Genomic DNA, 12,927 nt, shown 5'->3' on the forward strand with positions numbered 1-12,927 from the left:
AGTGCTTTTCCTCAAACATAAGTCAAAGTATGTCACACCTTAGCTTACAAGTGTTTGAAGCCATCTGTGTTCTAAAATGAAAAAAAAAATAAAAAGAAAAAGAAAAAGAAAAAAAAAAAAACCCCAATACTCCCAAACCCCAAAGTCTTCACTGCAGCCTATTATGTCCTACATAATCTGGCTCCTACTTGAGTCCCCATTAAGAGCGCAAAATTGAGGTTCAAATTTCACTTTTGCCACTTCCTAGCTCTCTGACCTTGAGAAACTTACTTAGACTCTCTGAGGCACAGTCTGATCATCTGTGAAGGGAGGATTAAATAAATTAGAATTCTCAAAAAAAGAAATTAGAATTATTAATTAAAATGGACCTCTACTTTATAAAATAAGTAACATTCCTCAAAATTGTTAAGGTTGTAAAAAGTCAGGAAAGACTGAGAGGCTGCAGCCGAACAGAGGAGACAAAGGAGATTGGGTGATAAATGGCAACCTGCATCAGCTTCTGGAACAGAAAATAGATGACCTTAGAATGAAAACTGGTAAATTTCAAATAAAGTCTGGATTTGGCTAATAGTCATGTTAGTTTCTTAGTTGCAACAAAGTTTCCGCAACCATGTAAGAAGATAACGTTGGGGGAAGTTGGGTGAGGAGTGTATGAGAACTCTCTGTATTAACTTTGTAACTTTTCTGTAAACAGAAATAGGAATTCTGTAAACAGAATACAAAGGTATTCCAAGAGAGGGGCGCCTGGGTGGCTCGGTGAGTTAAGCGTCTGCCTCGACTCCAACACATCTACTTCTCCCCCTGTCCTGAAGACCATCCAGAATACCCTGATTTCCCTTTAGTCCTAAAGAACACCATCAGGCCCCCAGAGGGAAAGGCTAGAAATACAGGTGGAGAGAGAGGAAAGGGGTGGGGTCCTGACTTCTAGGTCTGAGGGAGCAGAGGTCTGGGGGTCCGGATTGCTAGGTCTGAGCGTGCAAGACGCTCAGGGACCAGACATCTTGGTCTCAGGGGATGGGGGCTGCAGCCTAAGATATGTGGGGTTGAGGAGTCAGATCCTGCGACCCCAGCGTACTTGCCCAGGGCTCCTCACGTTCCGCCGGCCACGCCCCACTTCGGACAAAGTCCCGGGCACTTTCTTCCGGACCCCTCCGCGCCTCCCTGGGCCCTGGAGAAATCGTGACGAAGGTGCTAGAAGAGACTTGAGACACCCTTGTAAAGATGGAACAGCAAGAGAAAGGGACTGGGCCTGAAGGGTGAGAGACGCAAGACCCTCCTCATGGGGAGGACAGAGGCCAGCGAGGGAAGGGGCGGAGAAAATCAGAGGCAGAGTGGACTGACCCAAAGAGTATCAGAACAACAACAAAAAGGCTCACGTATCATCAGTTAGAAACAGAGTCTTAGCGATCTTACTGACAGAGCTGAACAAGATACTTAGAAATAGGGACACAGCTAGAAACAGATATTGGAGGAACAGGGAGAAATTTAAAGAAGGAGCCAGGAGAATCAGAGATGTCAGTAACAGCCATAGAGCTGGATAAATAATAATTTTCAGACCTAGGCCTTGCCTATGCACCTCTGGTACCACCAAAAGCCATCTTTGGATGTGAAAAATGAAGGTTCAGCACAGGGAAGTGATTGGCCTGGAAACACACCTTGAGCTCGGCAGCCTGCAGCTGGAATTTTATTCTGTTGGATTCTGACGTCCTGGCTGAGCTGTCTGTCTCTCTGTAAAGAGAGATGGAAAAAACAGATGAGAGAAAGATTGAGAGACTGAGCGAAAGAGAGAGAGAGATAGAGAGAAGCAGGCACGGGAATCAGAGGTGGACGCTGAGCTGAATGGGCTCCCAGGAGAAGGGCTGGACCACAGTAGGAAGGCTGGAGAGAGATGGTGAGAACTACTGACCTGTACTCTTGTCGTTCCAGGAACAACCTGTCCCCGCCATCACCCGGGACTGAGCCGTGCCCCCCTGCACCTTTCCCAGCCTTGCCACCTTTCCCCCTGGGCACCCCAGATCCAGTCCACCTGGGGCTCCCTGAGAGTTTGGCCTCTGTCACCGTCCCCATCCGTCTGGATGCCCTCTCCTACCTCCTGCACAGCGCCCTGCTGGGGGCCTACACCCTTCAACAGTGCTTGCCCTCCTGCCCCTGTAACCCCCAGGCAGGCTATACCCAGCCAGGCATGGCCACAAGGCCACCCAGGGGACGCAGGGGCTGGGGCGTCCAGCGCAGGCCAGGCCGGGGCCAGGTCCAGCAGCGATGGCAACCTGGAAGGGCTGAGAGGGGCTGGCCGCGGGGGTCTGGGGCTGGCCCCAAGACTCCACTGGCGATGTCAACATCACCACCAACTCTGCCTGGTCGGGATGGGAAGAAGGAAGCCCGAGGTCAGGAGCCACCCCAGGACACACCGCCTGCTGCAGCAGAAGACTGGGAGGCAGAGTACTAGGACCCCGAAAGTCCGGCTCCCCAGACTCCTGAGAGGGCCCCCCAGGGTCACCAGGAGGGTTTTCCTGGAGCCCAGGGTGACCTCAGCTATGGCAGAAATACCCCCAAGAAACACCATCCTCCCATGTTTCTTCTCCCAAAACCACAGCCTCAGGAGTGGGTCTTGTGAGTCACCCCATGAAAACTGGAGCTGACTTGGGATCCCACACCAGCAAAAGCCCTGAGCCTCATCTCCACCCAAAGCCATGCCTCTCCCCATTCCCAGCACCACCCCAACTACAGTGACAGCCCCAACCCCATCCCCCCCGCCTCTGTAACCCCAGTCCCATCCCCACTCTCAACACCATATCCCCAACCCCACTCATTCCCATTTCCATCCCCATCTCCACCCTCAGTCCCAGCTCTGCACCCTCCTTCTCTACTACCTCAGGCCAACCCAGTCCTCATCCTTAACTGCCTCCTAAACTTGACCCCAAACCCAGCCCATCTTTGACCCCAGCCAACCCCGTCCCATCCTTCTTCTGGTCCCAGCCCCAATTGTGACATGCCCTGTGACCCACCTGCAAAGAACATTGGCCCAACATACCCAGACACCTGCTGCCCTGCCTCCCTCACCCCTGGTTGAACAATAAATGGATGGCTGCCCCTATATCTTGTGTCTCTGTGTGTGCTTACGCAGCTCAGGCTAACCCAGTGGGTGCTGTGAGCAAGGCCTGTGAAAGGGTGGTGGGGTCATTGGGAGGGTCACAGAGAGAGGCCAGTGGGGCCAGGGGCTGCGGGGAGGGAGCGCCTGGATCCCTGTTTCAGCGAATTCCATTTGGGGCCTCTGCCACCACTGCACTTCTGCCTGCTGGAAGCTGCTGGGTCACAGGGCCATTGTGTGGGGAGGCTTAAGGGATTTGGGGGACCCAGGGAGCAGAGAGGCCAGCAACCTGGCTTGGCTCAGTCTGCACAGAAGGCCCGAGGCAGACAGAGGGCTTGTGATAGGCTCTGCCACTCAGGTAAGGACCAGGCATTGGACCTCTAGGCTCCCTCCTCCACCAAGACCTAGGGGTTCATGCTCTAGCTCCTTCCTCCCCCAGGGGCCTGCTGGTGTCCCAGCCCCTAGCTCCCTCCTCACTTAGGACCCAAGAGCCCAGGCCTCCAGCCTCCTCCCCACCCAGGAGCCAGGGGCCCAGGCCCCCAGCTCCTTCCTCTCCCAGGGACCTGGTGTCCCAGCCATTAGCCACCTCCTCATCTGGGATCCGGGAGTCTAGGTCCCCAACTCCTCCTCCCTCTACCGGGAGTCCAGCTCCTGACCCCACCTCTCCCTGTCTCCACAGATCACCATGTACAGCTTCATGGGTGGCGGCCTCTTCTGTGCCTGGGTGGGGACCATCCTCCTGGTGGTGGCCACAGCCACAGACCACTGGATGCAGTACCGGCTGTCGGGGTCCTTCGCCCACCAGGGCCTGTGGCGATATTGCCTGGGGAACAAGTGCTACCTGCAGACAGAGAGCATCGGTAAGGCTCCGGGACAGGGGCTGGGCTGGGGCTGGGCTCAGAGCCCCACCTCGGGGCACACCCTCGCCACCTGTTTGGCCGGTGGGGAACTCTGTGGCTCAGAGAGGGAAAGGGACCAGCCAGAGATTGCTTAGCACAAAAGGGACAGAACTGGGATTTCAGGAATTTTTTCTGGTGCAATTATGAAATGTACTAGAGGTTAAGTAGGTGACATTTCCGGGCACGGACTCGGTGGAGCAGCCGCGGGGACCGGGGCTGTCAGAATAGCGTTTCCTAAATATCCACAATGTATCAGGAACCGGGTTGCATACTGTGGGATACAGAAGCAATACGGACCCTAAATTTGCTAAATACCGGTTGGTAGTTTTTTTTTTTTTTTTAAACCGGTTGGTAGTTTTTAATAGCTACTGTGCACCAGGCTTTGTAATATATATATATATGTCTGTATGTCTATATATATATGTGTGTGTATGTGCACATTATATGTTGTAAAAATGGGGAAAAATAGCTCTTCCAACATACAGTTCTTGCAAGCTACATTATAATAACATATATATAAGATAATATATAATATACTCTATATCTCTATGTATCGCTCTCCATATGCATATACATATACATATGTACATACATCATATATATGGAGAGATACATATATTTTGTATTACATAATATATAATATGCACTATATAGTAATAAATTAATACACAATATACATTATATAATAATAAAGAATATATAAGGTGTATTATATATTAATAAATTAAGAATATATAATGTCACATATTTTCTATGTACCAAATAGTAGTAGTAATAATAATAATAATGATGATGACTGGCATTAATTGAAAGTCATTGAGTCCTACATGCTATTCTAAGTGCTTGACGTGGATTAATGCCCTTTGGTCTCCCAACAACACTGAGGGTGGTACCACTGTGTGTGTGTATAAAACAAGAGACTCGGGGCGCCTGGGGGGCTCTGTCCTTGAGCGTCTGCCTTCCGCTCAGGTCATGATCCCAGGATCCTGGAATGGAGCCCCGCATTGGGCTCCCTGCTCAGTGGGAAGCCTGCTTCTCCCTCTCCCACTCCCCGTACTTGTGTTCCCTCTCTCGCTGTCTCTGTCTCTGTCAAATAAATGAATAAAATCTTAAAACAAAAAACAAAAAACAAAAAAACATGAGCCTTGCCCTCAAAAAGCCAAACATTCTTTCCAGGGGGTTTTGGAGGAGGAGCCAATCCTCCAGAGCCCTTAGGGCAGATTTCAACCGCCCCATCTCACTGAACCTGTCTGGGAGAGGAAACAGGATGCCCGTGTGCAGGAGGGGTAAACCGAGGCAGGAGGCAGTGGAAAGACCTACCCCAGCCGCCAGCTCCTGGGTTCGGTCGGCCTCCTGACTTCATGCATCCCTTTCATTCCCAGAGGTCTCATTCGTCACACTTCCACCATTTCTCCCGCTTCAGCCTGGGAATGCCCCGAGGACACCCACATCCCAATCTATCTTCTCTCTGTTGGGGATGGGGGAGAGGAAGGCGGGATGCAGGTCTGCAAGTCCATTTGACCTTGAAGCCAAAATCCTCACCCTGATAGATTGCTGGGTATCTGTCCACACAGCTGGCTCCCGGTGCAGGTCAACTGTAACTGGCTCACCAGACCCAGAGCAGGCATACGTGAACTCGCCGGGGCCAACTCCAGCCACAGACACGTGTGTGTATAGTGTTTTATAAAGTTTCTGATGTCGCCAGAAAGATCTGGACTTGCGGCTGTCTTTGAAAAATCCAGTTTTGCCTCCTTTGAAGGCGGTCTACCTACCAGTCAGGGGCCCTCAGGAGACAGGTGGCACACCGTGACTTGAACAGGGAGAGTTTTCTCTGAAGATGGAGCTCAGAGGCAGTAATGGGTCACCTGGCATGGGACACACGTGCCCTGTTCGCCGCAGCCCCCACCTCAGCCTGCTGGGGGACAAATAAGCTCTTTTTGCAGCTGGAGACAAGCCTCAGAGACGTTTGCATTTTGTACTCCTACCTCAGCGGGACCACGGGGAGGACGTAGGCAAAAACATGTCCCGTAAGGCTTCCAGCCTTTTAAATACCCAGAGACCTCCGTAGTTTCCTGGGGCTGCCGTGACAAAGGACCATGGACTGAGTGACTCAAACAACAGAAACGTACCATCTCACAGCTCTGGAGGCTGGAGGTCTGATAACTGAGGTCAGCAGAGTTGGTTCCTTCCGAGGCCATGAGGGAGGATCTGTTGCCTGCCTCTCTCTACCGGCTTCTGGCAGAGGCTGTCCGGCATTCTTTGGCACTTATTAGCATGTCAGTGTGTCATCCTGATCTCTGTCTCATTTTCACATGGTGCTCCCCACCCTCCCGCATGTCTGTCTTTCTCCAGCTTTCCCCATTTTGTGAGGATTCTTGTCAGTTAGGATTAGGAATCCACTCTGCTACAGTGAGACCTTAAATACATTGGCAATGAGCCTATTTCCAAATAAGGTCCTACTCTGGGGATTGCAGCTTCCTTCCACATATGAATTTGGGGGTTTGGGGGTTGCGGGGAGAGACACGGTTCAACCCATGACAACATCCACAGAGAAACAGCCAGCAATTTTTTTTCTCACTGACATTTACATGAGGCAAAAGAATGCATTTTGCAAAGATCCAGACTTTTTGTTTTTCGGGGGCAGGATCCAGGCTCTGTCCCAGGGTCACAGGTATCCTGACTCCTCCAAGAGCCAGTATGGCCAAGCAGATCAGAACAAGGGCTTTGATGCTTGGGCGTCAACGCCAGTCCCACTGCCAATTAGGGCACCCTGGATAAGTCACTTTACCTCTCTGAGCTTTAGTTTCTTCACCTGAAAAACGGGGATTAAAAATAGTACGTACAGCATAGGGCTCTTGGAAGGAATGAACAGGCTCATTCAAGGAATGCGTGTCTGACACGTATTTGGTAGCTGCTAAACGGAGGATGAAATCATAACGATTATTCCCAGAGCATGTCCTAAAGGGTCAGCTCAGTGCCAAGCACAAGAGACAAATGATTCTCCGGGCTCCACGTTCATTCACTCAGCACGTGCCCTGAGCCCCCACTATGTGCCAGGCACCCGTGCATGAGGAAGTGAATGAGGAAGCAAGACCTTTGTCCTCAGAGAACTGGGCGATCAGCAGGGAAAGACAGATATAAACAAGTTAAAAATAAATAAATAGGTCATTTTCAAGTATGGGCAAGTGGTTATCCGGGAAATGAAAGCGAGCGATGGGAGAGAGGACAGGAAGTCAGCGGCAGGCAGATAGCGGGGAATCAACACGGATTCATTACTCATTCATCCATCCATCCATCCGACGAATATTTCTCCAGGCCCATTTGCAAACCAGTCTTGTGCTGGGAGTATTCCTGAGGTAGAATCCTAGCCTCAGGGAGCAATCGGACTGGAAGGGGGAACGAGCCAAGAGCCACAGCCCCAAGAGCCACAGACAGGAGCGGGGGGGGGGGGGGTTAGGATGATACCTGAGGGGTGAAAGGGTCCTTCCAAGAGGGGATTTGGGAGCTGGGCTGTGGAAGATGATTAGGATTTTGCCAGGTGAAGAGAGTGACTGTTTGCAGAGGTGAAGGAGGAGCTGGGTCAGGGACGGAGAGGGAGGCCTCCTGGGCGGGGGGAGGTGCGGGAGTGACCGATCGGTGCTACCACAGCTTATTGGAATGCTACCCGGGCCTTCATGATCCTGTCCTCCCTGTGCGCCACCTCGGGCATCATCATGGGCATCCTGGCCTTCGCTCAGCAACCCACCTTCACCCGCCTCTCCCGGCCCTTCTCTGCCGGCATCATGTTTTTCGCCTCCAGTGAGTGGACCCAGCTTCCCCATCTCCCCACTCCCACCCCCAGCTTCCCTGTCCATTTCCATCCCCAGCCCCATTCCTCATTCTCAGTTCCATGGCCAACCTAGTCTCCCCCAACCCCAACCCCAACCCCAACTCCAAGACTGGTTCTAAAGCCTAATGCCAGCCTCTCGTATCAGTTGCTGTCCGGTGGCCCGGTGCGGGCACTAACCTCTCCCCTGCCCCCACCCCCGCCAGTTTTAAGGGTGCGATTCCTAACAAGGCTGCCCCTACTTCAGTTGCAAGAGGGGTCCTCAGGTCATCTGCACTTTTGACCCACTGGCTGCGGGTTCGGGGGTCCCCAGAACCCAGTCACGTTCAAAGATTTGCCAGAAGTCACCAAACTCCAGAAAGCACTACACTTATAATTACAGATTTATTATAAAGGCTACACCTCAGCACCAGCTAAATTGAGAGAAGCACGGGGTGAAGCCTGAGAGGGTCTTGAAGGCTGAGCTTCTGCACCCTTCCCCCACGGTGTCCCACGGAGTGCCTCACCAGCCAGGAAACTCTGGCACACTTGGGCATCTGGAGTTCCTGCTGGAGTTTCATTACCAAGGCCCTATTGTGTCGTTGACCCTGTGCCTGAACTTAGTCTCTAGCTTCCTTCCCCAGAAGGTGGTCCGATACCAAGTGGCTCACAGCCTCTGGTGGCTGCTCTGTTCCTGTGGCTGGTCCTTCTGTGGACCAGGTCCTACCTATTGTCATCTCAGCTCATCAACAAAAACCCAAGAGGCTCAACAGTAACAAAAACGCTCCTATCACTTGGGAAATTCCAGGGATTTAGCATCTCCGTCCCAGGAACCAGACCCCAAAACCAGCCCCGGTCAAATTCTTTATTACACAGCACAGCCCCGTCCCATCCCCACCCCAACCCTACTCCCCGGGCACCCTCCCCCTTTTCCCTTCCCACCCCTCCCCAGCCTTTCCCCTTCCTCAATCTAACTCCCACCCCATCTGCAAACCCCACCCCTACCCCTTTTCCCACCCACCTCCCCCCATCCTCTCTCCCAGCCTTTTTTGTCCTGTTGGCCTTGGTCATTTACACTGGAGTCACTGTCAGCTTCCTTGGTCGCCGATTTGGGGACTGGCGCTTTTCCTGGTCTTACATCCTGGGCTGGGTGGCCTTGCTCATGGCCTTCTTCGCAGGTATGAGGGTTTGGGGGTGGGAAGGTCAGTGTCTGTGGCAGAGTGGGCAGCACTTCAGAGGGCTAGATGATGGGGTGTCCCACATGGGCCCCCCAGCACTGAGCCAGGAGACAGAATCGAGATGCTACAGACACCCAGGGAGAAAGGGAGTGCTGTTTTGGGGTCTTGGGCTGGGAGCCCAGGTTAGGAGGATTTGGGGGAGCCAAATGGGATCTCTTCTCACGCAGGGATTTTCTACATGTGTGCCTACCGGATGCATGAATGTCGGCGCCTGTCTGCTCCCCGCTGAGCCCAATGTACCCCCAACTTCATCTGGAGGTTAAATGGGGCCACAGAAAAGGAGGGGGAGGGTCTAGAGGCCTGAAGTCCTGGTTCCTGTGGGCAGGAGGGGGCTCAATTGTGGACTCTGGGCGGAGGCCTCTGACTCCTGTGTCCTGAGGGGGAAGGAGGAAGAATGGGGCCTGGTGGGGAGGCAGTTGAGAAGACCCAAGGCCCAGCCCATGAAGGGGGGGTGTTAGAGAAATGGGATCCCCATTAGAGCGACTTTTTGAGAGTCTAATAAAACTGATGTGAAACTACTAAGGTGTGGTCCTTGAGGGGTTGGGGTGATGAGAAACAGGTGTGAGTGGTGAACAGGGTGGGGGTGTCTGGATGACTGCAGGCCAACCTGCTCAGTCTCTGTAGGGATGGGGACAGACATGAACCACACAGTCCCCACCCAGGGGTTAACTACGACTTCTAGGAAACAGATGTGTAGGTCCAATTCTGGATTTTTTTTTTTTTAATTCCACATCACCAAGCAGCTCAATTCTTATGCTCTCTATAAGGAGGTATTGTCAGATCCCACAAGTGAAGGACTCAGTCCTAAAGACTGCACCCCACCCCTACCTCAGATGCCCTCACAAGTGCAGCTTGTCACCTGGGCTTCTGGTCAACCAGCAGTAGCGTGGAGGTTTCCATGACTCACTCTTTGGGTTTGAATAATTTGCTAGAGCGGCTCACAGAACTCGAAGGAAGATTCCACTTACTAGATCACCCGTTTACTATAAAAGGATATAACTCAGGAGCAGCCAGATGGAAGGGACCCACAGGGCAAGGTATAGGAAAGGGGCAAGGGGCTTCTGTGCCTTTTTCAGGGGGCCACTCTCTCTATTATGCACACATTCACCAATTTGGAAGTTCTCTGAACCCAGTCTTTTTGGGTTTTCATGGTGGCTTCATTACACAGGCATCCTGAGTGCACCATTGGCCACTGGTGATTACTCAGTCTTCAGCCCCTCCCTACCCAAGTTGGGGGCTGGGACTGAAAGTTCCAACCCTCCAGACACTTGGCTGGTTCCCCCAGCAACCTGCCCTTACCCTCCAGTGCTTTGCCACCACCCCCCTGCCCCCAGTCGCCTCATTAACCATTAATGTAGCAAATACACCTTCAAGGCCCTCATCACCTATGAAATTCCAAGGCTTTCAGCAGCTTCATGCCAGGAACAGTACAAAGAACAAATATGTGTTTCTTATGAATCATAATATCAGTGGGATAATACGATAAACAAAAAGGTCTGTGAAAAAACCACCTGTCTGCTCACACTGTCTCCAGTCAGCATTCCTAACCGCCCCTCCCCTCCCCGGATGGGCCCCACACCTAGAAGCACCAGACCCTCACCATACCCTGATCCACACCCTGTCCTGACTCTTCACATACCGTTCATGACCTTGACCTTCTCATTCACTCACTCATTACTTCATTCACTAAACTGTGCCCAACTGCTAGGAGATTTACTAATATCCACCATAAATTAATAAGACTATTTAGCAAGGCCCATTCTAATAATAAGAATATTAATTACAGCCTATGCTAAAACTGTCATATTAACAGAGACCTACTCCCTAGAAATGTTTATTGGGGACTTCACAAATAACAATAGTTCTGTATTTATAGAGGCTTCCTCTACTAATAATGGCAATTGAGGCCTTCTCTAATGGTAATTTATTGAGGCCTACTTAAGGAGACATATTTATTGAGGCTTAGTCCAGGAATCATATTTATAGGAGTTTATTCTAGCAATAATAATGATGTGGTAATTCCAGAGTCATCTCCAGTGTCCACTTGAAAAGAAGAGGCATCTCAAATCTCAGATGTCCTGGTCTCTCCCACATCCCACACCAACTCCTCCCATATCTCCCCATCTTGCCCCATGGTTATCCAGCTGCCCCTGCCAAGAGTCCTGGGATCAGCAGCAGCTGCTTTGCTGCGTCCCACATCTGATTCACCAGCAAGCGGCATTGGCTCTACCTTAAAACTGTGTCCAGGTTTCTTGCTCACCCAGTTAGGACTCACATCTTGTCTTACCTGGCTTATGGCCTCAGCCTCCTAACCAGCTCTGCCCCTCCTCCTGTCCCCCACCCCCCGCCTGCCTCCATAGTCCATTCTCTACAGTGTGTGTGTGGGGTGGGGGATGAAACAGGTGGGATTGAGATGAATATGAGTAGGGTTGAGGTCGGAATTATAGAGGGTGGGACAGAGTGGGAGGAAGGTGGGGGTGGCGCTGGAAGTGTTATCTGGCGTGAAGTTCCAAACGAGGTTAGCATTAAGTCTCGGAATGAGGATGGGTTTGAGTTTGGGGCTGAACTTGGATTTGGACATGGGGTTGGGGCTGAGTTTGTGAATAAGAAGATGGAGGTCAGGTTAGTTTGGAGGATGGGGTTAAATTAGAGGTTGGATCTGGGGTTAAGGAGTGGGTTGTATTTGGGGTTGGGGATGGGACTGGGTTTAGAGCCGGTCTTGGCAATGAAAACAGGGTTTGGTTTAGGAATCAGGACGGGGTTGAATTTGTGGGTAGAGCTGGGTTAGGGACAGGGCTGGGTTTGGGTTGGAGATGAGGTTAGGAATGGGGCTAAGTTTGGGGTTACGTCTGGGGATAAGAAGGGGGTTGTGTTGGAGGACAGGGGTGGAGTTAAGGGTGGGGTAGAGATTGCAGGTGACCTCTGGGCTCTGACACTCCCTTGGCCGGGATTCCTAAAGCCTGTCCGCTGCTCTCCACTAGAGCTACACATATCGCCATTTTTGCGTCGGTGCCCCTGCTGCTTCTGGGAGCCTGCATTCATGAGCACATTCTCAGGAGTGGCCAATTACCTCGGTGGTGAGGGTCTGGGTGAGAGATGGGGGCCTGCAAACTGGAGACTCCAGTAACGGAAGAGGCCACAGCCTCTTGAGTCCCTCTGAGTCTCCCCTTCACCGGCTGCTGCAGGACTGCTGGCTCGTGTCATCTTTGTGACAGAGGTCTTCTTCTAGGCCATTTCCCCGATTTGGAAGTCACATGAGCCTGCACCTTCCACCTGGGCTGCGACACCTTCGCCTTCTTCCTGCTTGTCGGTGAGGCGAGGCTCTGTCTAGGACCTATTGCCGGGATGGGAAGAGGAGGCTAGTGCTGGGAGGGTGGGACGGTCCCGTGTGCCCACCTCTGCCCCTGAGACACCCTGATCCTGGGGATGAAGCCCGCCACACTGGAGGCCCTGCTCAAGGCAGAGCTGTCTGCGAACTCTTATCAGAGGACGATGTGGACATGTCTTGCTCTCCACAGACTTGCAGGATTGTGATCCTCCACTGTCGGTTGCCTTTGGGATAAGCTCCAGGCAGGGATCCAGGACTGCCCGCCTCCTGCTCAGGACCCGAGTCCAGGCCTCCAGCCCTCTTTTCCTTCAGCTGCAAGCACCCTAGTCTCCAGCCCCCCTCCTTCCGTGGACACACTAGAGTTGGGGCCTCTCTCTTCCAGAATGGAAGGTTGCAGAACTGACAGGAGAGCATGACACAACCACCAACTGTCCCCTTTGGCCACATCCCCCTGTTTAACTCACACCCTGGTCTCATCTACCACCTCCCACCCTGGGGCCCCCAAGCCTCTTTCACACCTCTTCCAGGAAGTCTCCTCTGATGTTGAGGGTTCCAAGGGTGGGAGGTAT

At 52.2% G+C, this 12,927-nt stretch overlaps 2 protein-coding genes across 2 annotated transcripts; both read left to right on the forward strand.

The window, feature by feature from the left end:
* The first annotated feature begins 1,221 nt into the window (after positions 1–1,221).
* LOC111160564 (chromosome unknown C19orf84 homolog) lies at positions 1,222–2,446 on the forward strand. The gene is made up of 2 exons (XM_022523761.1): positions 1,222–1,256; positions 1,927–2,446. The coding sequence occupies exons 1-2, from the start codon at positions 1,222–1,224 to the stop codon at positions 2,444–2,446; spliced, it is 555 nt and encodes a 184-aa protein (XP_022379469.1).
* Positions 2,447–3,411: 965 nt separating this feature from the next.
* LOC111160807 (lens intrinsic membrane protein 2) lies at positions 3,412–9,548 on the forward strand. The gene is made up of 5 exons (XM_022524161.1): positions 3,412–3,446; positions 3,768–3,948; positions 7,636–7,785; positions 8,836–8,970; positions 9,198–9,548. The coding sequence occupies exons 2-5, from the start codon at positions 3,774–3,776 to the stop codon at positions 9,257–9,259; spliced, it is 522 nt and encodes a 173-aa protein (XP_022379869.1). The 5' UTR covers positions 3,412–3,446; positions 3,768–3,773; the 3' UTR covers positions 9,260–9,548.
* The last annotated feature ends 3,379 nt before the right edge of the window (positions 9,549–12,927 follow it).

Source organism: Enhydra lutris, unplaced genomic scaffold (assembly GCF_002288905.1).
Source record: "Enhydra lutris kenyoni isolate GAN:26980312 unplaced genomic scaffold, ASM228890v2 scaffoldscaffold77, whole genome shotgun sequence".
In the NCBI taxonomy this organism is placed as follows: Eukaryota; Metazoa; Chordata; class Mammalia; order Carnivora; family Mustelidae; genus Enhydra; species Enhydra lutris.

What these genes read in the sequence shown, in the direction of transcription:
- LOC111160564 (XM_022523761.1), top strand. Translation starts at nt 1,222, where the DNA reads ATGGAACAGCAAGAGAAAGGGACTGGGCCTGAAGG. An exon ending in AAAGGGACTGGGCCTGAAGG is followed by an intron (nt 1,257 to 1,926) that starts GTGAGAGACGCA and finishes TTGTCGTTCCAG; the next exon opens with GAACAACCTGTCCCCGCCAT.
- LOC111160807 (XM_022524161.1), top strand. Translation starts at nt 3,774, where the DNA reads ATGTACAGCTTCATGGGTGGCGGCCTCTTCTGTGCCTGGGTGGGGACC. An exon ending in CATCATGTTTTTCGCCTCCA is followed by an intron (nt 7,786 to 8,835) that starts GTGAGTGGACCC and finishes CCTCTCTCCCAG; the next exon opens with CCTTTTTTGTCCTGTTGGCC. An exon ending in GCTCATGGCCTTCTTCGCAG is followed by an intron (nt 8,971 to 9,197) that starts GTATGAGGGTTT and finishes CTTCTCACGCAG; the next exon opens with GGATTTTCTACATGTGTGCC.